Consider the following 24,254-nt stretch of genomic DNA (forward strand, 5'->3'; position numbering starts at 1 on the left):
CACAGATAGCTTTCCAAATTACGCCACACCTAAAATTCGCTTACAAAAAGTAAAACGAAAACGCTAACATTTTATTCCACAAAAGAATATCCTGCTGCTGATGAATACAAGAGCATTTAACACAAATTCTAGGATTGTTACTAGAAGTTGAAACGGAAATTCCTTCTTCTAATTCTTAATTCACCAGCTGTGGCGTAATCAAGACAATAATAGAAGCGGATACCGAACAAGCACGCAAACAAAACAACGCTGTAACTGGAGAAAGCGCGCAACAGCAGCAGAGAAACACGGCCTCTCCCGAGAGCCTCCCAAGACAAAGCCGGCTCCCAGCACGCACCGCAGCCAGGACTACACATCCCAGCATGCAAGGAGACACTGACTCCCAGCTGGACTACGGTTCCCGACATGCTCTGTGACAGCGGGCCAGCCTCCCCAGCGTACGGGGGTCTCGGGTCTCCGCAGAAGTGGGGCGGGGGGGTGTCTCGGGCACCTGAGCCTCTTCTCCCAATATAAGGGTCAGATACCATCGCCCACTAGTACATTACGAAGATTACGATTTTTTCGAGTCATTCTTCGTTGCCCATTTTATTAGGACGGCAAAGAGCCTCTAGCTAGGGCGGGCGGGGGCGTAGGCGGGTCAGCCTGGCCAGCTTGAGCCAATAGCGCAGGAGTGGCTTTCTGGCTGCCATGGCAACGGCGGCCGTCCCCAGAGGGACCAGCCACTCATTGGGTAGAATCTTTCGAGAAGGCTCGAGAAGAAGGAAGCGGAAGTAGCACGTGGAGGGGCCGGTGGAGGCGCCGGTGAGTAAATGCCGCAGATTCTGGAAAGTTCCGATCAGTGCGATACATAAGGCTGAGGCTCTGGGACCTCCCCTTCTGGGTCGGTAGTTCAGCGGCGCGCCGGTGAGCAAGCGGCGGAAGATCCGGGCCGGCAGCCCGAGCTGCGGAGCGACTCGCGGACACCGAGCGCCGCCTTCTCCCGTGGCTACTGCTCTGCGAACCACCACTGTCCCCGGGAAGCCGGAGGCGCCAGACCGGCAGACTGTCCGTGTGTCCGTCCGTCCGCGTGACAGGAGCGGACCCCACGGGAGCCGAGCGCGGCCGGGGCCGGAAGCGCGGCTAGAAGGACGCAGACCCAGACTCATCCCGAGCCGAGGCGGAGGCGGACCAAGAGCCGGCCATGTCGGTGGTGGGGCTGGACGTGGGCTCGCAGAGCTGCTATATCGCGGTGGCCCGGGCAGGGGGCATCGAGACCATCGCCAACGAGTTCAGCGACCGGTGCACCCCGTAAGTGGGAGCCTGGTGGCGGGGGGCAGCCGGCGGGGGCTAGGGATCCCGGGGAACCCAGGCTTGCGGCTGGCCGCGGAACGCCGGCGGCGAACGGAGCGCGGTGTTGGGAGAGGTGCCCCCTCCATGGGGATCGGGATGCGGGCTGCCTGGCCGCTGGGTAGGGGAGGGCGCCTGCAGCCGCATATCGGAGAGGGGGTGTCTCTGGGATTCGCGGAGGCCAAAGGAAACCCGAGAATCTAGTCTCCCCGGGGTGGTCATTTCGGGCGGGCTTCCTCCTGGGAGCCGGTCGGGGGCCAAGCCGGAGACTTGGCTCCCTTTTCTTGGCGAGAAGTCTCTGCCAGCTCCTTCCGCGGCCGCCCCCGTTTCCCCACCCGGCTTCTCGGAGCTGGCTGAGCCGCCCCCAGCTCGTCCCCCTCTTTCCTAGCCTGTCTTTGCTCACCGCGGAGCTGGGGCTGCCGAGCCTTTTCTTCCGCATTGTGAATCTCGAAATGAGCTGGAAGCTTCCAGAGCCTGTATGCTGCTGCTTGTGCTGTGAGCCAGTGGATTGTTGTTAGCGACCACAGACTCACTGCTAAGATAGATGAGTGTATCTTCTTACTCACGCTTGGATCATTCGTGAAAGATGTAAAAGACCTTTTTGCTCGTTTTATGAAAGCCATTATAGAGGAATTGTGTTCTAGTTTTTTTTTTTTTTAATTTTGCACAGCTTAAATAAGGAGAGAAAATAAAAATTGCACACTTGCACCCTAGAATTGGATGTTGTCAATGAATTAAACAGTATATTCTGCAGCGGCATGGGGTGGGCAAAGGGTAACGTTTTAAAAAGCAACTTTTTTTGGAGAGGGTCTTAATTTTTGAATATAATGTTTATGGAATGAAGCATTGAGCCCAGAGGTGAAATGACTGGGCTTCTATCAAATATTTGAGTGCAGATGAACATTTATAAAAGTGAATGGAAATGAGAAAGTACCCAAACAGAGACAGTGTCAGTACCAGTGGGAAGACTTATTCCCTAAGCATCTCATGCATCAACCTTTTTATAAATCTACAGTCTTTTCTTTAGCTGTGCCAACGTCTCTGATTGGGGTGTAGTAAGGAAAAAGACAGAATCTCAGGTTTTCTTGCCTAGGGACAGTTTATATCTTTGTTCTCTTTTGTCCAATAAAAGGAAGAAAAGCTATTGTAGGAAAAAATTGTATTTGTGGTTATAGAGGTCACTGTGAAACTAAAGATGACAGGTGTGTCTCTCAAAAAATACAAGCGGAGGGCCGTATTGGAGTTTAATATTTTATATAATAGATGTTTGACTCAACTGTGTTAGCTACTATTAATTTGTTTGGTGTAATTAATTTTATTCTCCCCTTGGAAAATGAGTAAATTCGTCGGGCAGCTATATGTTTACTTTTGAGTTGGGGGTGACTGTTTTCGGAAGGTATTTTAAAGGTCCAGCCTTTGCTCCAACAGTTCTCTGGCTTTTCGGAGGCTATTTAGCACCAGCTCAGATAATTTAGGTCTGAGATGTTTCTATTATAGCAAATTTGAATTTGATTCGGCTTGGTATTTAATGCCCTCAGTGTATTCCCATTTTGCTCATATCGCACTGTTACTCTTATTCCGCCTTCTAATCTGAAACCTAATTTGCTTCCATCCTTCTGACAAGACTCTTGTGCTTGTCTCTGCTCTGTGCTGCCATTCTGTTCCCACTGCTCTGAAGGCTATTTCACAGTTACAAGTCACTTCATCTCTTAAAAGCTGACTTAAAATGTAACTGATTATTCAGTCGTTTTGCTCAGCATTTATACTTGGTTCTGTTGTGGTACTTGCTCTGCATTTTCCCTTGACTTGCTCAAGTAGAGTCTTCTGTATAGGACCCTCTTTTGTGCTTTTAAATTCCGGAAGCATAATTTAGGCCCACTTGTTTCTCCTTATATAAAAATTTTCTAAAGAGTCAAGTGGTCTATTAGAACAGCAGTAGGTAGGATAGTGATGTTTAGATTTCTATGAAGTTGGTAACTGCCATTATTTTTGTCAGCGGTGTCTAGGACCAAATTAATAATACACTTTAACTGTTGAAAACATTTTCAGAGTTAATGTCCGCTTCCTAATGATTGGGGCCTGGAGAATTATGCTGGTACTTGTGCTCTTGGAAAATGTCCTCTGAGCCTTGAGCAGTCTCGATTGGGAGCTGGGGTTGGAGCAGTGGGAGTGTGGCTGCCACCTAGATAGCAGTTAAGTTGGAGCCCTCACAGGGTAGCTGACCAAAGCTTTAGGCTCCAAACTTGTGCTGAATTGTGTCCCCCTTGCCTAAGAATGGAAGTTTATAATTCCATTATAAATGGAATTATGTTAAAAAGCATCCACATTTGTGCTTCTTCCCATCTGTGAAACATGGGTTTTTTCATCTTTTCTAGATCAGTCATATCATTTGGATCAAAAAACAGAACGATTGGAGTTGCAGCCAAAAATCAGGTATGTTCAAGAGGATTCTGATCATTTTTGAAAGGAGTTTGAAAAGTGAAATCTCAGAAACCTAGGAGAATGTGAAATACCTAAGCCTCTGTATGTGCTTTGAGTTTGTGGGCTGTAATGCAAGTATTCCTTATGAGCCCTTGCTTGTGTGCTCACTTGCTCAGTCGTGTCCTGCTCTTTGCAACCCCATCAACTGTGGCCGGTCAGGCTTCTGTGTCTATGGAATTTTCCAAGCAAGAATACTGGAGTGGGTTGCCATTTCCTACTCCACTTATGAACCCTTACATCCCTATTTTCCTTTTCTCTTCCTTTTGTTTTTTTGAATAAGATATACTTTAACTCTCTAATCCTCCAACCTTAGTTTTTAATGTGTATCCTATTTTCTGAGACGTTTGATTTTTTAAAATGAGACACATGAAATTCTTTCATGTGAAGTTTCTCATGATACTCAATTTAAGAGTTAAAGATTCCTTTTATAGAAGGAACTTCTAAGAAGTTCTGTTGTTTCAGAGCATTTTCAAGTTACTTAGTAATTAAGGAGAACTAGTTGTGGGCCTGTGGTGTCCTATAGAGTAGCCATTAAATACAGTTCTTGAGCACTTGAGATGTGCCTAATCAGATTAACATGTAAAGTGTGAAATACATGCAATTTTGAAGGCTTAAAATGAAATAAAAAAGAAAACCATCTCATCAGTTTTCTACAATGAGTACATGTTGAAATGACAGTATTTTAGATATATTAGGCTAAATAAGTTATTGGAATTAGTTTTACTTATTAAGAGGACTTGACAATTTACCTATGTAACTCCCATTTAGGGCTCACATTATAACTTGAATTTTGGGGGTTGAGGAGAAGAATATGAAAATCTAAGAAAGGGACTGAAAGCAGTCCTATATATGTAAACATACTGAAGTAAACATACTCTGTATACCTTAAATTCACACAAGGTTATGCATCAGATTGACATAATTAAAATAAGGCTGAAAAAATTCTTTTAAATACAAAAAATAGTACTGCTACAAAGGAAACACAACTCTGTAAACGCTGGAATTCTGTGTCACGGCTAGTTGCAAGAGGGGAACGAAAGAAAAGACAAAGCAGGGAGGGAAATGGGCATGCCACTCTGTGACCTACTCAGAAGGGAGGGCCTGGTGAGGTAACAGCCTCCCTGACTGGCTGTGGAGAAGACTCACGTCCCAGCCCTGAGAGCCGCTGCATTGTTGTTACACGAGGAGGTCCACGGAGGCTTCGATCTAGCCTGTAGAGTGCTAGACATCTGTCATCTCAGTTCCAGAGTCGCAAGGAGTGTTAGCACATAAACAGTGTTGGAGATACTCCGTGTTATTTGAAAGCTAGTGTTGCCAAGCTGTATTTTTCCCCTTTATAAGAAGTAGACCAGAGAGAGAAGTGAACAGTAAACTGTTTTGCTGGTTTCAAACTAGTCACTTTAGAAGTCTTAGTTTTTCATCTTTTATTGTAATTATGTTTGTGCTTTAAATAAGGTTCCCACTGCTGACATCTTTGAGTGAAGTATGCTATCAAGTGTGACTTTTGTATATCCAGAGCCTAACCATCAAAAATACCTACAAGCAGTTGAAAGCATTTCCTCATATGGAAACTGTTTGAATTATCCTTACCTTTTCAGAGTCCAGAGTGCTCAGCCTTACACCATGGAACCACTGGTCTATGCTCACCTTTTCTGCTTTTTGGTATAGATTATTAATATTCCATGCTATTGATACAAAAAGTAGCAATCCATACATTTTGTGACTCAGAATAACTTATCCTGGCCACTTAGCGACTTAATAGACTATAATAGTTAACTCCTTTTTAGAAAAATGTGATTGGACTATAGGGCTTTCTAATTACCCTTTTTCAGTTATTCGTTAGGTATAAAACAAGTTCAGTGGGAGAAAAGGAATGAAATGAAGTGATACATAAAGTTCTCGGGGCTTGTTCAGAGTTTTAGTTGACAGTTTCATTACCTTTGAGTTCATCTTGCGGATTTGGAAGCCTGTGTGTATATTCCTCTCACTGCTTCCCTCCTGGCATTTCTGTAGGAAAAGGAGAGAAAATAAAGTGTTTTCATTGGTGGAGAAATTCAGGGCTCTTGGGCAAGTCACTTATATCCTGGTGATTTGAGTTGAACCAAGTGACTTGCTTTTTAATTGCTGTAACTAGTGATAGATGTTGAAATTAGAATTTAATTTTTTTTTTTTTCCAGCAAATCACTCACGCAAACAATACAGTGTCTAATTTTAAGAGGTTTCATGGCCGAGCATTCAATGACCCTTTCATTCAAAAGGAGAAGGAAAACTTAAGTTATGATCTGGTTCCAATGAAGAATGGTGGAGTTGGAATAAAGGTAATTTAACTGAACAACGTTAGATTCCTTACTAAGAAACTGTTCAGTTCATCTACAGAGAAAGGTACTTATTTCTTAGTAAGTATTTAACTCAGTTTGTATAATTGGACAAGGTGGTCTTTTACTTTTTATCTGATTTTTCTTAAACTATGGGTGTATGTTTAAATCATCCTTGAAGAATTACTCGGATGGTATATACTGCTATAAAGCTTAGTTTGTGTTTCTTACAACATCTTGGCAATTAGAAAGATTCAGAATTTCTGGTGTCTAAAGCAGTTTAAATTGTGTTGTCGTATGAAAAGCGCTCTGTTCCACTGTAGCTCGTTTGCAGTTGTGTGGAGAGCTCTGGTGTAATACAAGCAGAAACCTTTTTTTAAACTACAGAGGCATTCCTGTCTTATGATCTACACAAAATCATATTTGTCTCCGTGATTCATCTCTTCAGTGAGACTGGAAGTTCACTGCTGTCTGTAGTGCTTGATCTAGTACTTTGGGTGGGGGAAACATGCCCCAGCTTCGTTTCTCCTCTTCGTCTCTGGGGAAGAGTATTTCTCTTTTCCTTCTGCTTTGCCTTCCTCTCCACTTTCCTCTTTCTTTTTCCCTTTCCTCCTTTTAAACAGCCAAACAATAAAGGTTTTCTGGAAGTGAATATGTAATGATGTTTGGAAGTTAATATTAGTAGTATGTAGCTTTAATGACTGCAGTAATGAGAGCATTTTCTTTCCTCAACGCAGGTGATGTACATGGATGAAGAACATCTGTTCAGTGTGGAGCAGATCACAGCCATGCTGTTGACTAAGTTAAAAGAAACTGCTGAAAACAACCTCAAGAAGCCAGTAACAGATTGTGTTATTTCAGTAAGTAGAATTCAGCAAGGCAGTGTGTTTTATTTTAATTTGCCTTCTTCATGTTACTTTTTAGTATTAAATGTGTGAAAGCTGTTCTCCTACCAGAGATCAGAATTCTGCTGGACTGTATCACTGCAGTGTTTAGCAGCATTGCAGAGTAGGTTTGAATGCTGTCTTTAGCCAGAAGTTGCAGAGTTTTTTGTGTGGTGGTACATATCAAAATCTCCTGTTGGGCTTTTTGAAAATGTAGATTGGCTGATCAAATTGGAGGATGTTCTAAAGTTAGTTACTGTATTGAGAGACAATTGTATACGTCCATGAGAGATTTCACCCACACATGAGAACCAGTGAGTTCTTGGTGAGCAGTAGTTTTAACTAGGGACTTCCCTGGCAGTCAGTGGTTGGGATTTCACCTTCCAGTGCAGGGGGTGCAGGTTTGGTGAGCTAAGATCCTACATGCCCAAAGGCCAGAAAGCCAAAACCTAAAACAGAAGCAGTACTGTAACAGAGTCAATAAAGACTTTAAAAATGGTCTACATCACTCAAAAAAGATTTCATGCCTTAAATGTTTTTGAACTGCTAGCAAAATTTTATCAAGTCTTCCAATATATACTTCACAAATGGTGATATGCCTGATGGTCACTAAAGATGTCCAATAAATGGAAAAATTATGGAGTAATGTACTCTGAAAAGAGAACTTACCGTTTGACCTGAGTCAGTAACTAACTTATTCCTCTGGGTTAGAATTTTCATATGGTGAAAATCAGAAGTTTATTATGATAAAGATTAAATAATAAGGTTCTTATATCCTTAAATTACTAGGATTCTGAATCTGTGTTCTCTAGTATGGTAGCCAGTGGCCACACATGGCTTCTGAGCACTTGAAAAGGAGCTAGTCAAAACCGAGATGTGCTGTATGCATAAAATACCAGGTTTTGAAGAGTTAATATAAAATAAAAAAATGAAATAGTTTGGATATGTTGAGTTAAATAGAATATTTTATTAAAATAAAAAATAAAAATAGTCCACATAAAAAATATCTTAAAAAAAAAGAATGTAACCAACCAGTAGTGACAGAACCCAGGTTTTTCAGTGGACAGTTGATAATTGTTATTCAGGAGGATTTGCAGTGGACAGGAACCATCTTTTATTGGCAGGGTGACTTGCCCAGACCCATCAGGAGCTTTATGGTCGTGCACCTTGGGATATGAGAGAATCCTGAGATAAGAGAGGCAGGAAGGCTGAAGTTTGTTCTACTAAAGGACTATCTTGGAGAAATGCTTTTAAACAGGGGCTTCCCAGGTGGCGCTAGTGGTAAAGAACCCGCCAGCTAATACAGGATATGTAAGAGGCGTGGGTTCAATCCCTGGATTGGGAAGATCCCTTGGAAGAGGGCATGGCAACCCACTCCAACATTCTTGCCTGGAGAATCCCATGGACAGAGGAGGTTGGCGGGCTACAGTCCATGGTGTCACACAGAGTCGGACATGACTGAAGTTAACTTGGCACAAAGTTGAAGTTTTAAGTCAGTGGTCCTTCCTCCTCCCCCACTTCCCTTTAAATAACCTCATATGGAAAACTGCAGAAAGAAGGGTTCTTTTTTTTTTTTTTTTTTTTAAGAAAGAAGGGTTCTGATTGGAAAGGTGAGCAGAGACCCACCTTTGCTCTTGGTGCTCTTTCCAAAGCATTTATAGATACTTAGGGATAAAATGTGGAAGCTCCTGTACCAAGTTTTTTCTTAGGTGCTTTCCAGTTAAGTGATTATGTGAATGTATTATTAGATGCTCTTCTGGAAGAATGTGCTAGTTAAAATGGTGTCCTAGAAAGTGATCAAAGGAGTTCATCTAGGTAGAAGACAGCACTGTTAGAAACTATCCCTTGAGCTGCTTTTTGTTCTTCCTCTTTAAAAAATCAACAGGCTTTGACAAAAAAAGTTTCATTTTTGTAATCTTAATAGGTCTGCTGAATTAAAAGGTACCCCATCTACTAATGCTTAAATCCAACAAATAGCAAACCAAAGGGCAGTGGCTAGGATTAACTTTGTATTATCTTTAAATTCCTGTAGTCTCTATAGTGTAATTACATTTAATGATGACTTAGCAGAATAATTTCCAAATGTTAGTAGAAATACGACCACTTTAGAAGTAGTATTTCTTCCACTTAAATGTAAAACTTTGTTAGATTTAAAGAACTGGTAATATATATCATGAATATCTTGATTAGTTTTTATTTCAGGTTAAAATTTGGTTATAATAAACCTGATACTTAAAATTTTAGGACAGTCTTCTCAAAAGTAGTTACTGTTTCTTAAAGAACTTGCCAGAAACTTAAAGTCTTTCTTCTGTTTCATAACATGGCTAGGCACCTGTTTAGCTGGACTGTTGTGAATTGATCGCTGGTGGTTGTGAGGGATTTGTATGTATTTTGGTTTTCTGGGTAAGTTAAAATTTTTTCCCTTCTTGTTTGCAGGTCCCTTCTTTCTTCACAGATGCTGAGAGGCGATCTGTCTTAGATGCTGCACAGATTGTTGGCTTAAACTGCTTAAGACTCATGAATGACATGACAGCTGGTAAGAAAAAAACTGTTTTTGTGTAAAAGTTAACATACTATTGAAACTAAAGTTAAGACACATGTGGTCCTGTTATCAAACACTTCCATGTAGAAATATCGCCTATTAAAAAACTTAGACTTGAAAGCAAAAGTTCTAGTCTTTCTTTCAGAAGCTTGTTTTAATCAGAAGTTGGAACCTTGTCAAATGGGTGAATCTGTTTTCATTAGGAAACACTTGTGTGTATTTTTTAATCTTTTGAATTAGTTGTGTTGGGTTTAGTTTTTTTATTTCCTTACGTTGTTTTTATAGTTGAGAAACAAGTTTTCCACAACCTTATTATGGGGTTCTAGAACTACCTTGAGTGTTGATTTAGCGGAAAATTTTTTTTCCCCTCATATGTTTCCTGATTGTTGGTAGTTGGGAGGCGGTCATTCCTCTTCTGTCAGATGTTGATTTAAGCCGCGCCGTTTGCTAGGCGCTTTGCTAGGAATGAGGCGATGGGGAGCAAAGTACTCAGTAGCGCCTGTGTCAGTTAACTGTGGTTAGGATGGACCCAAAGTCACTTACACCCTAGTGTATTCAAGCAAAGCAAGTAGGACTTTGTTTAGCATATTTTTAATAGCTATTTTAAGGATTCTTAAAGTATTGATAAAGGTGTGTTCTTGAGTATCCACAGTGGTTTCAAAATTCAGGAAAAGCAAGCCATAGACTGTTTAAGGTAGATCAGTTATTTGCCTTGAATCCAGTTGGTAGGAACGTAGTTGCTATAGTTACATATTAAATTCTTAAATTTTTTTGGATAAGCAGTCTCCTAGCAGGTTGTGATTCAAATGTAAGTATTGTGTAATGAGTCTGATACTGTCTGTGTGTGGTTTCTTGTGGTTTACATGCCATTGTTTTTGTATTACATATGTCTTCTCTGTCACATCTCTTCATATATTTAAAAGTGATGGAACGTTGTTCTAAAATCAGAAAGGGATGAAGTCAGATATGAAAGAAATGTGTTCACCTTTAATTGGTTGAAGTATAGTCAGGTTCCCTGCATGTGTAATTATATTGGTAACTATGAAATTACTGAAAGAATGTGAACCAAAGTATTGAAACATACTAATTTCCTTTTAGTTGCTTTGAATTATGGGATTTATAAGCAGGATCTCCCAAGCCTGGATGAGAAGCCTCGAATAGTGGTTTTTGTTGATATGGGGCATTCAGCTTTTCAAGTCTCTGCCTGTGCCTTTAACAAGGGAAAATTGAAGGTAAGGTCATAAATTGGAACTAAGTGACCCAGATACTAATGTGTGACAATTGTTGTTACTTTAAGCTACTGAGCTTCTTGGGTAATGAAGAGTTTGGGATAAAGCTATTAACAGAGACTGGTTCCTAAGGTTGATCTCCATAAAGACAATGCAGTTGTCTTAGAATACTCTTAATTGTTCTTGCTTAGGAACGAAAAAACTTCTAAGATTATCTTCTATGTAATCATTAGAATTAAAAATATCATAGAGATGTAGCATTTCATTTGGATTTTATAGTGACATATATCCTAATTGACGGGTTTCATGTTGTAGTTTAAATAGAAATTTTGAGCCTGTTAGTCTTTGATTGAGTTAGCAACGTTTAAGTTTCTGGTTACAAATATGATTGAAAATAACCAGATTATTTGTTGTTTCAACTAAATTAGGTACTGGGAACAGCTTTTGATCCTTTCTTAGGAGGAAAAAACTTTGATGCAAAGTTAGTGGAACATTTTTGTGCAGAATTTAAAACTAAGTACAAGTTGGATGCAAAATCCAAAATTCGAGCACTCCTTCGTCTGTATCAGGAGTGTGAAAAATTGAAAAAGCTGATGAGCTCTAACAGCACAGACCTACCACTGAACATTGAGTGCTTCATGAATGACAAAGATGTTTCCGGAAAGATGAACAGGTGTGTCTCAGATTCTGACAAATTGAATAGAAGGAACTTCTCGCTGAAACTGTGGTCTGGGTGTCAGTTCTGATTGGCGTCTTCTGAATCTTGGCCCACATTTCGAGACTGTACTACCTGAAAGACTGTCAGCATCATTAGAACTAGAATTGCTTCTGCAAAGAGGGTTTTTAAGAAGATCTGTGCTAAGTGTTCTCACAGTGAAGTCGTTTTAGTATTATTTCTGGGCCAGTGATTGAAAAATGTTTTCATTCACAGAAATGTTTTGAAGTGAATGGAAATATTCAAAGTAATGAAAATGGGATCACATAAAACATTAAGGACTAAAAATGGAAATCTTAATATAAAAGTGATTTCTTCTGTAGTTACTAATTTTCTTTTCATTCTCCCTTCTGCATCTGGATTTTGTATATTTTTCGGGAAAAAAGTTATGAATTATGGTATGGCTAAACCTGGCCCATGTGGAATTCAGGGTGTCTGAGAAGAAAAAAGTTTGTTGGGTTGATGAGGTCAATATTCTGCCCTACTTTTTAAATAATTCTTAAGATCAGTTTTCTTAACATTTTCCTCTTAACTGCCAAGGGCACAATTTGAAGAGCTCTGTGCTGACTTACTGCAGAAGATAGAAGTTCCCCTTTATTTGCTGATGGAACAAACTCAGCTCAAAGTAGAGGATGTGAGTGCTGTTGAGATAGTTGGAGGCACTACACGAATTCCAGCCGTGAAAGAAAAAATCGCCAAATTCTTTGGGAAAGATGTCAGTACAACGCTCAATGCGGATGAAGCAGTGGCCAGAGGGTGTGCGCTGCAGGTACTGTCTTCGCCTCTCCTCTGGGAGTCATTCCTCAAACCACTTCTGCTTTATCTCATCCTGGCAGAGTCCGGTGCCCAGTTAGACACCACCAGGGAGTTACTTTTCAGTAAATCAATAAGGCTGTGGGGACACAAGGATCTTCCAGTATTGGAAGATTTGTTGAATTATTTTTTTATCTAGTGAATGCCACTATTATTTATCTTTATATCTAGTGTTTAGATGATAAATAGTTTATGAATAAGACATATATATATACACTCTTAAGTTTTGAATTTGAACCTACCCGTCCTATTTGAATTGATCTTTATGTTAGAAGCTGAGTGAAATTTTTCATGTGCTCACGATACTGTCTTTTTCTTTTTCTTATTTAAGTGTGCAATCCTTTCCCCAGCGTTTAAAGTTAGAGAATTTTCTGTCACTGATGCAGTTCCTTTCCCAATATCTCTGGTCTGGAGCCACGATTCAGAAGATGCTGAAGGGTAAGTAGGAGAAAATAATGTTCAGATACTTGGTTTTAATATATATTAAAAAAATGAATATATGACATTCATGGTAGAGTGTTTGATTAAGTGAGATCTTTTAGCAATCAAACTTACCAAAATACTTCTCTCATTTTGGGTTGTCAGTGGTGAGATGGGGTTGATAAAGCTTTTGGATTGCGTTCTGTTTGTGTAGCACAGTGAGCTTGAACCCTTGAAGTACTGAGTACCTTTGCTTTTCTCTTAGTGTCCATGAAGTGTTCAGTAGAAACCACGCTGCTCCTTTCTCCAAAGTTCTCACGTTCTTAAGAAGTGGGCCTTTTGAGCTGGAAGCTTTGTATTCTGATCCTCAAGGAGTTCCATATCCGGAAGCAAAAATAGGTAAGCAATTAATTGTATTTATTCTTTTGAAGATTTAGCCTACCAACTTGAACACTCTACTCTTAGCAGGGTTGAGTGGAATACCATGAAAACGTGAAGTGGAACATAATTGAAGATGTGAGGACGGTTTCAGTTTGGAATAATGAAGATGGGGAAGTCTCTTCTTTATTGATGACTAAACTGGCCTAAAGAGATTAAATGACTGTGTGTGTAGGGACACTTGAGTATTTCTCCTTTTCTGATACAGTCTGTACTTGAAGATTATCACCTACTTCTAGTATTAACCTTTCCTCTGGGCGAAATGTTACTTGCAGAACATTACTTCACTTTGAAACCTGGCTTGGAAGCCGTTGAAACTATCTCCGAAAGGCACCTTTGTGTTGTAGTCTTTTTTAAAAAAAAAATTATATATTTTTTGGGTACATTTTTCTTTGAGCAGTTTGCACTGCCCATCTATTTTGGCCCAAAGTAACACTGAAAATCTGTGGGAGACCTGCAGGCATCTTCTTGTTTATCTTTTCCCAAGTAAAATGCTAGTATTGCTAGATCTTGTCGGGACTCGCCTTTGCCCAGCGCCGCTTCATAGTGAAATTGTTGGAAGGAGTCTGACCTGGCCAGTTGTGTTTTCTTTCTTAATCCTTAAAACTGTAAATGTTCTGACACAGGAGCATTTTATATTTTAAAGTCATTTTTCCTTGTATTTGTTGACAGATAGTTTAAGTAATCATTAAATATGGACTAGACTAAAATTTTGACAGGCTGGATTGTAGTCCCCATTCAACAGAGGATAAAATCTAAGCTCTTTAGCCTGGAATTGGCTCTTTTATTTTGTCACGAGAACTGAAAAGCCTGCACAGACTTGCAGAGCCATCTTACATATCTCTCCTGTGAGTCTTCTTGAGTACCCTGTGGTTAATGCTGTTTCTTTAACTGGATCTTATGACAGCTACTTGCTGAACCTAGTAATTTGATAATTAATGAAGGTCTATTCCAACCTATTTCACTAACCTAGTAAATAAATCTAACTTTCTGTGTGTTTGTGTAAACAGGACTTTAAATACAAGACTATTAAATCCCATGTAGCACTTTGCACATAATAGGTTCAAAACACTTAGGTTTTTTTTCAGTGGTATTTGTAGTAACAGTACTGTTGGTAGAGGTGATAACACATAGCACTTGGTTCCATAGTAAGTGCTCACCGTAAACCCTTATGAACTCAAACTATAGAAGCATAGATAAAGTAACTTACAGCCATCACAGGGCCAGGATTCAAGCCCAGGGAGTCTGGGTTAGAGTCACCACCTCTACCCTGAAGTTCCTACAGAATCAGAATGAGGCAAGTGCTCGATATCATGTGCTGTATACTTAGGATTTTCATGTTGAGGTTGTGCTCCCCTGTAAAGTGAGGTAGGAGGAGGCGAGGATGGCTGGTCTGTGTCTCACACAGTGTCTGTGTCAGAAGTGTTAAATAGAAAGTCAAGAGCGTGCCCTTGCCTTGGAAGGTTTCATGGCATTTTAAGACTAATCCCAAGTATTGTAAGTATACTGTGTACTTACAAGTCTATTTTAAAAGGTTATGTTTCTGGTATACACTAAAGAACTTAAGTCTTAACTCAGTTGGTAGAGAAAATGGAATTTTGGAATTGCCATCTTTCTTAGCCTTTGTCTGCATGATAGATTAAGATTTGGTTCTGAAATTGTCTATTTCTCTTTGCTGTAGGCCGATTCATTGTTCAGAATGTTTCAGCACAGAAGGATGGAGAAAAATCTCGCGTGAAAGTCAAAGTGCGAGTCAATACCCACGGCATTTTCACCATCTCTACAGCGTCTATGGTGGAGAAGGTCCCAGCCGAGGAGAACGATGTGTCTTCTCTTGAAGCCGACATGGACTGCCAGAATCAGAGGCCACCAGAAAACCCAGATGCCGAGGTAAGTTTGTAGGTAAGCCTTTGAGATTGAATATATAGTTGACTTAATTCTAAGCTCGAAGAGATGGGTAGGAAAAGGTTAAAGTGTGTTTTTCTTCATGATAATTAAAATTTTCGTTAATGATGACAATAGCGATTAACTAGATGATGGTAATGTACAGCCTGGAGTTTGGTGAACTGTGATTAAATTCTGAATAGCTTTATTTGAACCAGCATGTGACAGTTTGATTCAGAGTGGGCAAAGTTTCTTGGAATTATATTTTTTAAGACCTAGGCCATATATTGAGAAGTCAAATGCTGACTGATGATTAAGAAATAAAAGACTAAAAAACTGTTCATTGAAATAGATACCAGATATTAAAACTTGTTTTGTTTGGTTGGTTTTTTAGTCATATGGCAAAAATCAGTTTTGGTATTTTATAACTTGCTTGTAGTTAAATGGTTTTCTGGGTTGTGAGAGGAAGGAAGTGCAGTATCCAACTAGAGTTTAGAAAGTTGTTAATTGTTCATGATGTTAATTGAGACTTCTCTTAGCCTAAGTGCTAGTTTTACATGGTCAACCAAAGAATTCTAAGAAACTTTAAAATAGATGAGCTCTTATAGTTTGCATTTAGACAGTAACCAGAAGTAGCTTAAATGAAGAGGTAGGTAGGCAGATACAGTGTTTTAGTTCCCATGAGCAAGTGTGACATCCCTGTGGTCAAAGAACTGTTAACCACTGTGACCATTCCTAGAACATTGAGGAACAGGAGCATCTGAGCCTTAGCTTTGTTCTCATCAGGAAAAACTTCAGTGTAACGAATTAAAAGACCAGTGCCACATACCAGTGCTGTCTCATCTGGCTACAGACACCATTATTCTAATGCCTGTTGTATCTACTCTCTTAGTACCTTTTAGATGCATATATACCAGGAACGCCTTGCTTCCGGTACTTCAGTGTCTCCCTCAGGATCTTGAGGCTCTGAAAGAAAATTAATGAGAGACTTCAGTTACTGGAGTGAGAATGCTTCAGGCTTCTCCCTAAGATGGGACGAGATCATAACAAGCTCTGATTTACTGGGGATTGAGGCATCTACTAACATGCAGCATTTGTTCTTTTCCTGGGATTTTTTGAGTGTAGACTGTTGGGTCACGGAGAGAGAGTGGAGACAGAGAGGGTCTTGCACCTCTAGACTGGAGTGATGAGCCCCAGATGATGGATTGTCAGCTATTTTATGTGACTCCTCAGTCCACTGACATGCAGACACGTTGAGATGTGTGATGGCCACTGCTGAAGTTAGGTTTGGGGAGCTTATTTTTGGGAGAGAGGCCTGGAGTAAACCTACTTGCTTTTGAGAATTAATATCTGTGCAGTGCTAGAGGGGAGCTTCTTGAAGGAGAGTTCTTGTCACCACATCAGTCAAAATGCCTACTACTTGTGTTATTTAACTATTATATTAACTGTTATCATTCAAAGAATTTCTTACAGGTTTACAATATCTAAGAAGTTTTCAAATACTTGTTCGTTATGCTTTTATCCAGTATCTTTTCCCCCCACCTATTAAGACTTCGGAAATTGAGTGTACTGTCTTTGGTGCCCTATAACCTTGTCAATTTATACAAGTACACCTGCTTTCTACATCCTTTGTGCCTGGGCTTTCATTTCAGAAAAATATCCAGCAAGACAACAATGAAGCTGGAACACAGCCCCAGGTACAAACTGATGGTCATCAAACCTCACAGTCTCCCCCTTCACCTGAACTTACCTCAGAAGAAAACAAAATCCCAGATGCTGACAAAGTGAGTGACTCTTCTAGTTCATTCCATTAGACAATGTTGCGACATGTGATCATTAATGATATCATTCAATCTGCAGTTTCAAGAGCAAGCACCAAGTTACCTTATTCTATATAGGATTTTTTCTCTCCTATTAAATTTCTATGTTTTCCAACTGAAACCAGTGAGGGGTACTCCAGCTGAACTATTCTACTTTTTGGACCTGAAAGCTTCTCTTGAATAACTGCCAGTCCAGGCAACCAGGGGCGAATGCATAGCTTTTGTTGGATTCTGTAGTGCTACAGGTGCCTGCAAATGCCAGCATCCAAAAGAGACACATCCCAGTGCTGTGTGACGAGTTTTCACTCGAAGTCATCCGATGATAAATACATGGGCTATAGGAGTCTAGTAAACCTTTTTTCTCCTCTCAAATTGCCTGTCAAATTTATATAAACTAATTACAACGGTCTGGTAATAAGTTTCCATTGTTATTCCAGATCTGTGCTTTGCAGAACTTCCTTCTTCGTGCAGGTTGCATGTAAATTATTCTTTGATTAGAAGTTTGGTGTTCTCTCATTCTGAGGATAGAATTCTTTATCTTCAAATGAATTACCGAATGGTCCACTGGGGTCCAAATACACGTTAAAAGTATCTGGCTTTAAGCTCCCACACCCTGACTGATCCCCTCGGGGGTCCTGATTCTGATTGCTGAAAGAAGCTGCTGCCTCCTCTTGAAGAGTTGGGTGTGGATGGTCTGGCAGTGATGGCTCCTTAACTTCAGTGTTCCTCCCCTTCACCTAGTGCTGAGCATTGACTGGCTCCTGCCAGTGGTCTCCATACCTGTCAGAACATGACCCTGGGTGGCATCTCATGTTCCTAGCTGTAAGTGGGACCGCTAGTGCCAGACCGTTTGGGACGTTATCGCAGACGCCCTTGGAGTGTCCCTAGTCTGTGCCGTGTCGGGTGCCATTTTGTGGTACGTGGGTTTCGTCAGCAGTTGGTGTAATGTTGCACTGCTAGCCTTATCCCAGCTTAGCCTCCATACCTGTGCTGTCATCTGTTTGATTCTCGGTATCTGTTGCACTCCTGTGTTTTTGCCGGGTGCAGGCGTCACTTTTCTTTCTTGTGTTCTGTGAGCCCCGGAGCGTGCACAGTATATTGTGGGGGTGGTGGGGGAGTTCTCATGCTCACTGGAGGGGAGAGATGGGGATGCGGCAGGCTGACTGACAGGATCCGCCTCGTGACCCAGCTCTCAGCACTCCACAGACAAGTGATCTCTCAGGAGCGCAGAAACAGAAGCCTGGAAAACACGCCTGGAAAACAGGCTCTGTCCTTGTGATTGTCAAGCCATTGAGCCTCTTCAAAGTCCCAGTTTCTTTTATAGAGTCTGAAATTTTAGCATCCTCCGTGACTCCCCCAGCTTACCCAGTGTCAGTTCCTCTTGAGCCTCGCGGGCTCGTCTGTTGCTCTTTTACCATCGCAGCCAGTCAGGGTGCATGTCAGATGTCCCTTGGTTTCTCCTCATCTGTTCTACAGCTGAGTTTGCGAAAGTTGTGCTCTTTGTCATTTGTGTCTAGAAGAACACAAGGTTCTGCAGAAATGAAAATGCTGAGAACATCTTGGAAAATTAAAGGCCATAGGAGATACTTACTTCTTTAGCCCTGTATTTACATACTTTGGAAAAACTTAACAGTAAAAGTAACGTTTGCTACATCATTCCATTTACTGTTTTAAGACTGTAAACATTTTTTTGACCTTGCAGAGTTGCTTATGAGAAGTGGTACAACTCAAAGGCAGATAATAGGAATAAGGAGATGGATGTATACACACACGTATATGTGTGTATAGAATGTCCAAATTCAGGGAATTTTAAAAGGCACTCATCAGGGTACCGATAGCTGTAGCTGGAGTTTAGGGACTCCATATATATTACAGGAGTGGAGTTGATGCTGACATGCTTAGCAGCTGCTCAGTCGTCTCTGTGGTCACTGTTATGGATTGTACTTTAAAGAAGTGGCAGTTTAGTAGTATTTTTGACTTTGCCAAGTCACAAACATTGCTTAAAGGGATAAAGGGATTAGAAAGTTAAGGACCTGTGAAGAAATGCTTTAGCCAGAGAGATTAAATTTGAGATGAAAAATGTTCTGGTGAATTCTTGAAGGGGGAAGTACAGCAGGTATAAGTGTAATTGCAGCCCTGATTTAAAATGGGTGGGTGGGTAGGAGTTAGATGATTTTGCACATTCTTCCAGCTTCATGATTTTAGGGATTTCACTTTTACCTGAGTCTTCAGTAAGTATGATAGGGATATTTCTGTTATTCAGGAACTATTTAAGAATTTTTCTTTTTTTTTTTTTTTAACCCCTCTTCCCAAGGCTAATGAGAAGAAAGTTGACCAACCTCCAGAAGCTAAAAAACCCAAAATAAAGGTGGTGAATGTTGAGTTGCCTATTGAAGCCAACTTGGTCTGGCAGTTAGGGAAAGACCTTCTGAACATGTATATTGAAACAGAGGTAATTACTTCACTTAAATATTTTTATTTTGGAATATATTTATTTGATTGGCCCTGTTAGGTAAATGGCTATAATTCTTAACATTTCATAAGTTTTATACAACTTTTAGGGGCAGAATGAAGCCAAAAACGAATGGTTTTTAGTTAAATATTTTTAGCAAGTTTCTTTTTTTTCTAATATTTTTGCAACTTCATTAAAGAAATCTATACCATAGATCATTCTGCTTGGTGTAAAATTGATTGCCCAGGTTCTTGTGAAGCAATTGAGTGCTGATAGCTTCTAGCACAGAGCACAATACCATTGGTATACCAGGCCACACTAAATAGTTCTGTTAAAATACATTGTGCTTCTCTGTAGTTTGGATAGGTGAAATGATTGAGATTCTGTTTTCCTTTACTGAGATGGGACCATTGTGTTTAGAAATTTAATAATAAATTCCTTTTTCTGTTTTATAAATAATATGTTTGTTTGTGCATGCTAAGTAGCTTCAGTCGTGTCTGACTCTTTGACCTCATGGACTGTAGCCCGCCACGCTTCTCTGTCCATGGGGTTCTCCAGGCAAGAATACTGGAGTGGGTTGCCATTTCCTTCTCCAGGGGATCTTCCTGACCAAGGAGTCGAACCTGCATCCCTTGTGTCTCCTACATTGGCAGGCAGGCTCTTTACCACTAGCATCAGTAGTGTGGTGGCAAAACTGTGTGGCCGTTACACATTGGTCAGTATTAATCCCAGTAGGAGACAACCATATAACTACATAAAACAGACAAAATTGCATAAGAACAGTAGATAATTTTTGTTCCCTTAATGTTAATCTGAATTGTGAAAGTTATATAATTTATTGCGCCCAGTTGTGTCCAACTCTTTGTAGCCGCATGGCCTGTAGCTTGCCAGGTTTCTCTGTCCATGGGATTTCCCAGGCAAGAATACTGGAGTAGGTTGCCACTTCCTGGTCCAGGTGATCCTCCCGACCCAGGGATCAAACCTGCATCTCCTGCATTGGCAGGTGGATTCTTTGCTACTAGTGCCACCTGGGAAGCCCTATATAATTTATTTTATAATGTTAAAAACAAAAAACCCCTCATTCTGTGTATTTATAAGATGAAGAACTTTGTAGGAATCGTTGGAAGAATCTTGTGAGGTATAAATTAGAACTGTTAAAACTGATTTGGGGGGGGGGGGGGTGCAGTATAATTGTTGACTTTGTTAACTCCAGGATCTAAATAGTTAAAATTCAGTTGCATTTAGCAGAAGACTTGAATTAACCTTTTCTGTTTCTGGACAGGGTAAGATGATAATGCAGGATAAATTGGAAAAGGAGAGAAACGACGCTAAGAATGCGGTGGAGGAGTATGTGTACGAGTTCAGAGACAAGCTGTGTGGACCGTACGAAAAGTTTATATGCGAACAGGTGTGTTGAGGGCTGAGTTTTTATTCAGATAATCTCACTTTGAAGTACTTAATACCAAATTTGACGTTTAAACCTCTACTAGATTGTGTAACTTGAGTTTTTTGAAGACAGACAACTTGATACAGAAATCATATAAACAGAGTCATGGAGAGAGAGGCTAACTAGCAGTGTGCAGCTTGATACTAGATTATCCTAGTGACTTTACTCTTTACCATTGAAGAAAGAACCTGTCAGCACTTTTGTTCGTAGTCTGCACCATCACAGTTATTGGGGGGGTAGAAGCATAAACAGGAGACAATCCTTGCTTTCAAAGACCTCAGCGCCTTGGTTGCTCCGTCATTGCTTTATCCCTTAAGACTTGCTCATCCAGTCATTCCAGAGTTTGTCAGGGACCATAAATCCCAGAGCAGAAGCATGTCTGTGGAAGATGGGCCTGGGAGAAAAATTGGGCTAGTTATAGAAATCCAGAGTAGATACTGAACCTAAAGATAGAGTATAACCACATACTTTCTGAGTTGATTAGGAATGACAGTTGTGTGCAGTGATTGAACTATCAACTTGGCTTAGGTTTCCTTTCAGTATTTGGTGATTGTGGAAGTAAGTAGGAAGTTACTAATCAAAACCTAATTGTTTCGGAGAATAGGAAGAAAACTGCTCTTCTATGACGACATTTTAATGTACAAATTGTGCAAAGTTGAACTTCTAAAATTCAAGTCCATAAGGGCAGTTTACCACAACTTTTCAAATGTCCTTATGTGAAGAGAAACTAGCCTAAGACTAACGCCCTCCCCTGTGTAAAATACTGTCTGGAGCCAAGGTGTGGCATGTTTTTGCACCTTGATGTTTTTCAGTGAAGAGAATCCAGGTAATCAGGTTTGCCATCCTGGAAATAAGATGAGCTTGATACTGACCACTTCTGAGGATGCTGTTTTGTCATGAAAGCTTTTAAAGTAAGGTAGCCACTAATCCTGGTTTTCGTGTTCTGTATGTAGGATCATCAGAAGTTTTTGAGGCTGCTCACAGAGACTGAGAACTGGCTCTATGAGGAGGGGGAGGACCAGGCTAAGCAGGCGTACGTGGACAAGCTGGAAGAACTAACGGTAGGCCCTTCTCTCCCCTGGAAAGTGGTACTTGTGTTTCAGACTGTAGACTTCTAAAATGTAATTGCTGCGAATACTAATTTATCGCATTTGGTTTTAGAAAATCGGCACTCCAATTAAAGTTCGGTTTCAAGAAGCTGAAGAAAGGCCGAAAATATTTGAAGAACTAGGACAGAGGCTGCAGCACTATGCCAAGATAGCAGCTGACTTTAGAAATAATGTAAGTCTCTGTACACAGTGAGGACATGAACCCTGCCTGGATTTACAAGCTGCTGCTTAAGTGGAGGAGTCTTCATTGTGAACACATGGTCTTAAGTCAGAAATTAGGTTTTGGTGTGTGAGACGAGAAGTTGTTAATAGATTGGAACTTCATGGGAAATTGGGTGCAGTTAGATATTAGTTACTGTGAAATACTAGATTCTACAGAATGGCCATGTTTTTCCATTTAGGATGAGAAATACAACCATATTGATGAGTCTGAGATGAAAAAGGTTGAGAAGTCTGTTAATGAAGTGATGGAGTGGATGAATAATGTCATGAATGCCCAGGCTAAAAAGAGTCTTGATCAAGATCCCGTTGTGCGTGCTCAGGAAATCAGAGCGAAAATAAAGGTGAGTGTCACTGTCCAGTGTTTACTGCTGTGGTTTCTTAGGGATTCTGGTTGCAATGATTTGAACCTTGAGAATAACCATTTTTCCTTAAATCTTTTTACCTCATCCTAAGATTAGATTTCTTAATGGTTCGTTATTGATATTACAAAATGTGGGAAGGCCTTGTAAGTTTCGTCCAATTTCTGTTTCTTCATTTATTCATTTAGTTCAACAAATACATTTGTTGAGCTTCTACCATGTGCCCAGCTATTGTTCTAGGAGGTAAACTGTCAGTATACAAGGAAAGTCCCCACTCCTGTGGGGGTCGCCTGCCAGTGGCCTCTGCAGTGAAGACTTGACAGTAAACAAGTGTGGAAGGGTGTCAGATTGTGTTAAATGCCAAGGGGAAAAAATAGTCCGAAGGGACTAGGAAACTTGGCGATGGGGAGAGTCCCAGGTTGGTGTTTTATCAGGGAACGTCTTGCTGAGTTCCTGAGGCTTGAAGGAAGTTGGTAAGAAAACCAAGGAAGGTGCTCTGTCTGGAAGAATGCTCAAACACAGAGAAGGTTAACATGAGCCTTTGAGGTAATGGGCTATAAGCTTGAATTCCAGCTCTTTGCTCACTAGTTTTTCTGTTCCTAAGGTTGTTACTTAACCTCTCCTCTGTAGGAGATGATACCTTTTAATAATTGCTATGAGGAGTAAATGGGTTAATAATAAACTGAATAGTTAGCAAGTCCCTGACACTTTGTAGATGAATGTTTACATATCTAGATCAGGCGTCAAGCTATAGTTTTAGGCAAATGTACTGAGCAAGTAGAATTCTTTGTATGAAAGCTATGTATGATTGGAGTTGGTTGAAAAATACTGGTTTAAGTATGTAGGAAAGTAATTGAAAACATACTGGAGTTAGTCTGATTATTAGTTTTGTTTTCCTTTCTTAGGAGTTGAATAACACTTGTGAACCTGTTGTAACACAACCCAAACCAAAAATCGAATCGCCCAAACTGGAAAGAACTCCAAATGGCCCAAGTACTGATAAAAAGGAAGAGGACTTAGATGGCAAAAACAATTTCAGTGCTGAACCTCCACATCAGAATGGAGAATGTTACCCTAACGAGAAGAGTTCCATTAATATGGACTTGGACTAGATGACGTGAAACTGATTTCGTCCTTCAATTAATAAAATATTTTTGCCATAGTATGTGATTCTACATGACATACTGAGACTATTTATATTTTCTTTTTTAAGGATGTTTGGAAATTTTGTGTATTATATGGAAAAAGAAGAAGCTTAAGTCTGTAGTCTTTATGATCCTAAAAGGGAAAATTGCCTTGGTCACTTTCAGATTCCTGTGGAATTGTGAATTCATACTAAGCTTCTGTGCAGTATTACCATTTGCATCACTGAGGATGAAATTGACTTTTGTCTTTGGAGAAAATAAAGTGTACTGCTTGTTCAAGAGGGCTGTGATTACACTCTTTAAAGCATTTGTTCCTGCCAAGGTAGTTTTCTTGCATTTTGCTCTCCATTGCAGCATGTGTGTGGGTGTGGATGTTTATAAACAAGACTAAGTCTGATTTCATAAGGGCTTTCTAAAATTAATTCTGTCCAATAGAATATGACTTTTGCTTTGGTATTAATTATATTAAAAATCCATTGACTAAAAGCAAAAGCTAGTGAAATGTGTTAGCAGCATGCAGAACAAAATCTTTAAAATATCTCTCGTCATACAGTGCGTTGTCATGTGAAGGTGTACCATGGAAGAAACACTGATTCTGTTTGTAACTGATATTGTGAAGCCTCTTATGAGCTTTAAAATAAAGTTCATCTTAC

At 40.3% G+C, this 24,254-nt stretch overlaps 1 protein-coding gene across 3 annotated transcripts; it reads left to right on the forward strand.

Moving 5' to 3' along the window:
- Window positions 1-837: 837 nt before the first annotated feature.
- On the forward strand, window positions 838-24,254 carry HSPH1 (heat shock protein family H (Hsp110) member 1). 3 transcript variants are annotated; one of them, XR_008200323.1, is made up of 19 exons: window positions 838-1,287; window positions 3,702-3,759; window positions 5,985-6,125; window positions 6,860-6,982; window positions 9,443-9,542; window positions 10,647-10,780; window positions 11,206-11,450; window positions 12,033-12,261; window positions 12,637-12,743; window positions 12,991-13,124; window positions 14,845-15,053; window positions 16,700-16,831; window positions 19,182-19,319; window positions 20,602-20,727; window positions 21,720-21,827; window positions 21,928-22,047; window positions 22,277-22,438; window positions 23,362-23,618; window positions 23,767-24,254. XR_008200323.1 is itself a non-coding variant. In XM_052649919.1 (18 exons), the coding sequence occupies exons 1-18, from the start codon at window positions 1,181-1,183 to the stop codon at window positions 23,566-23,568; spliced, it is 2,580 nt and encodes an 859-aa protein (XP_052505879.1). In that variant the 5' UTR covers window positions 838-1,180; the 3' UTR covers window positions 23,569-24,254. The 3 variants fall into 3 exon arrangements, 2 of the variants coding, with proteins under 2 accessions (XP_052505879.1, XP_052505880.1); XM_052649919.1 differs by having other exon boundaries at window positions 23,362-24,254; XM_052649920.1 differs by lacking the exon at window positions 16,700-16,831 and having other exon boundaries at window positions 23,362-24,254.

Source organism: Budorcas taxicolor, chromosome 12, assembly GCF_023091745.1.
Source record: "Budorcas taxicolor isolate Tak-1 chromosome 12, Takin1.1, whole genome shotgun sequence".
Taxonomy (NCBI): domain Eukaryota; kingdom Metazoa; phylum Chordata; class Mammalia; order Artiodactyla; family Bovidae; genus Budorcas; species Budorcas taxicolor.

Excerpts from the sequence above, each read along its gene's own strand:
- HSPH1 (XM_052649919.1), top strand. The coding sequence starts at position 1,181 with ATGTCGGTGGTGGGGCTGGACGTGGGCTCGCAGAGCTGCTATATCGCG. Across the intron at positions 12,744-12,990 it reads GATTCAGAAGATGCTGAAGG|TGTCCATGAAGTGTTCAGTA; the intron begins GTAAGTAGGAGA and ends CTTTTCTCTTAG. Across the intron at positions 13,125-14,844 it reads ATATCCGGAAGCAAAAATAG|GCCGATTCATTGTTCAGAAT; the intron begins GTAAGCAATTAA and ends TCTTTGCTGTAG.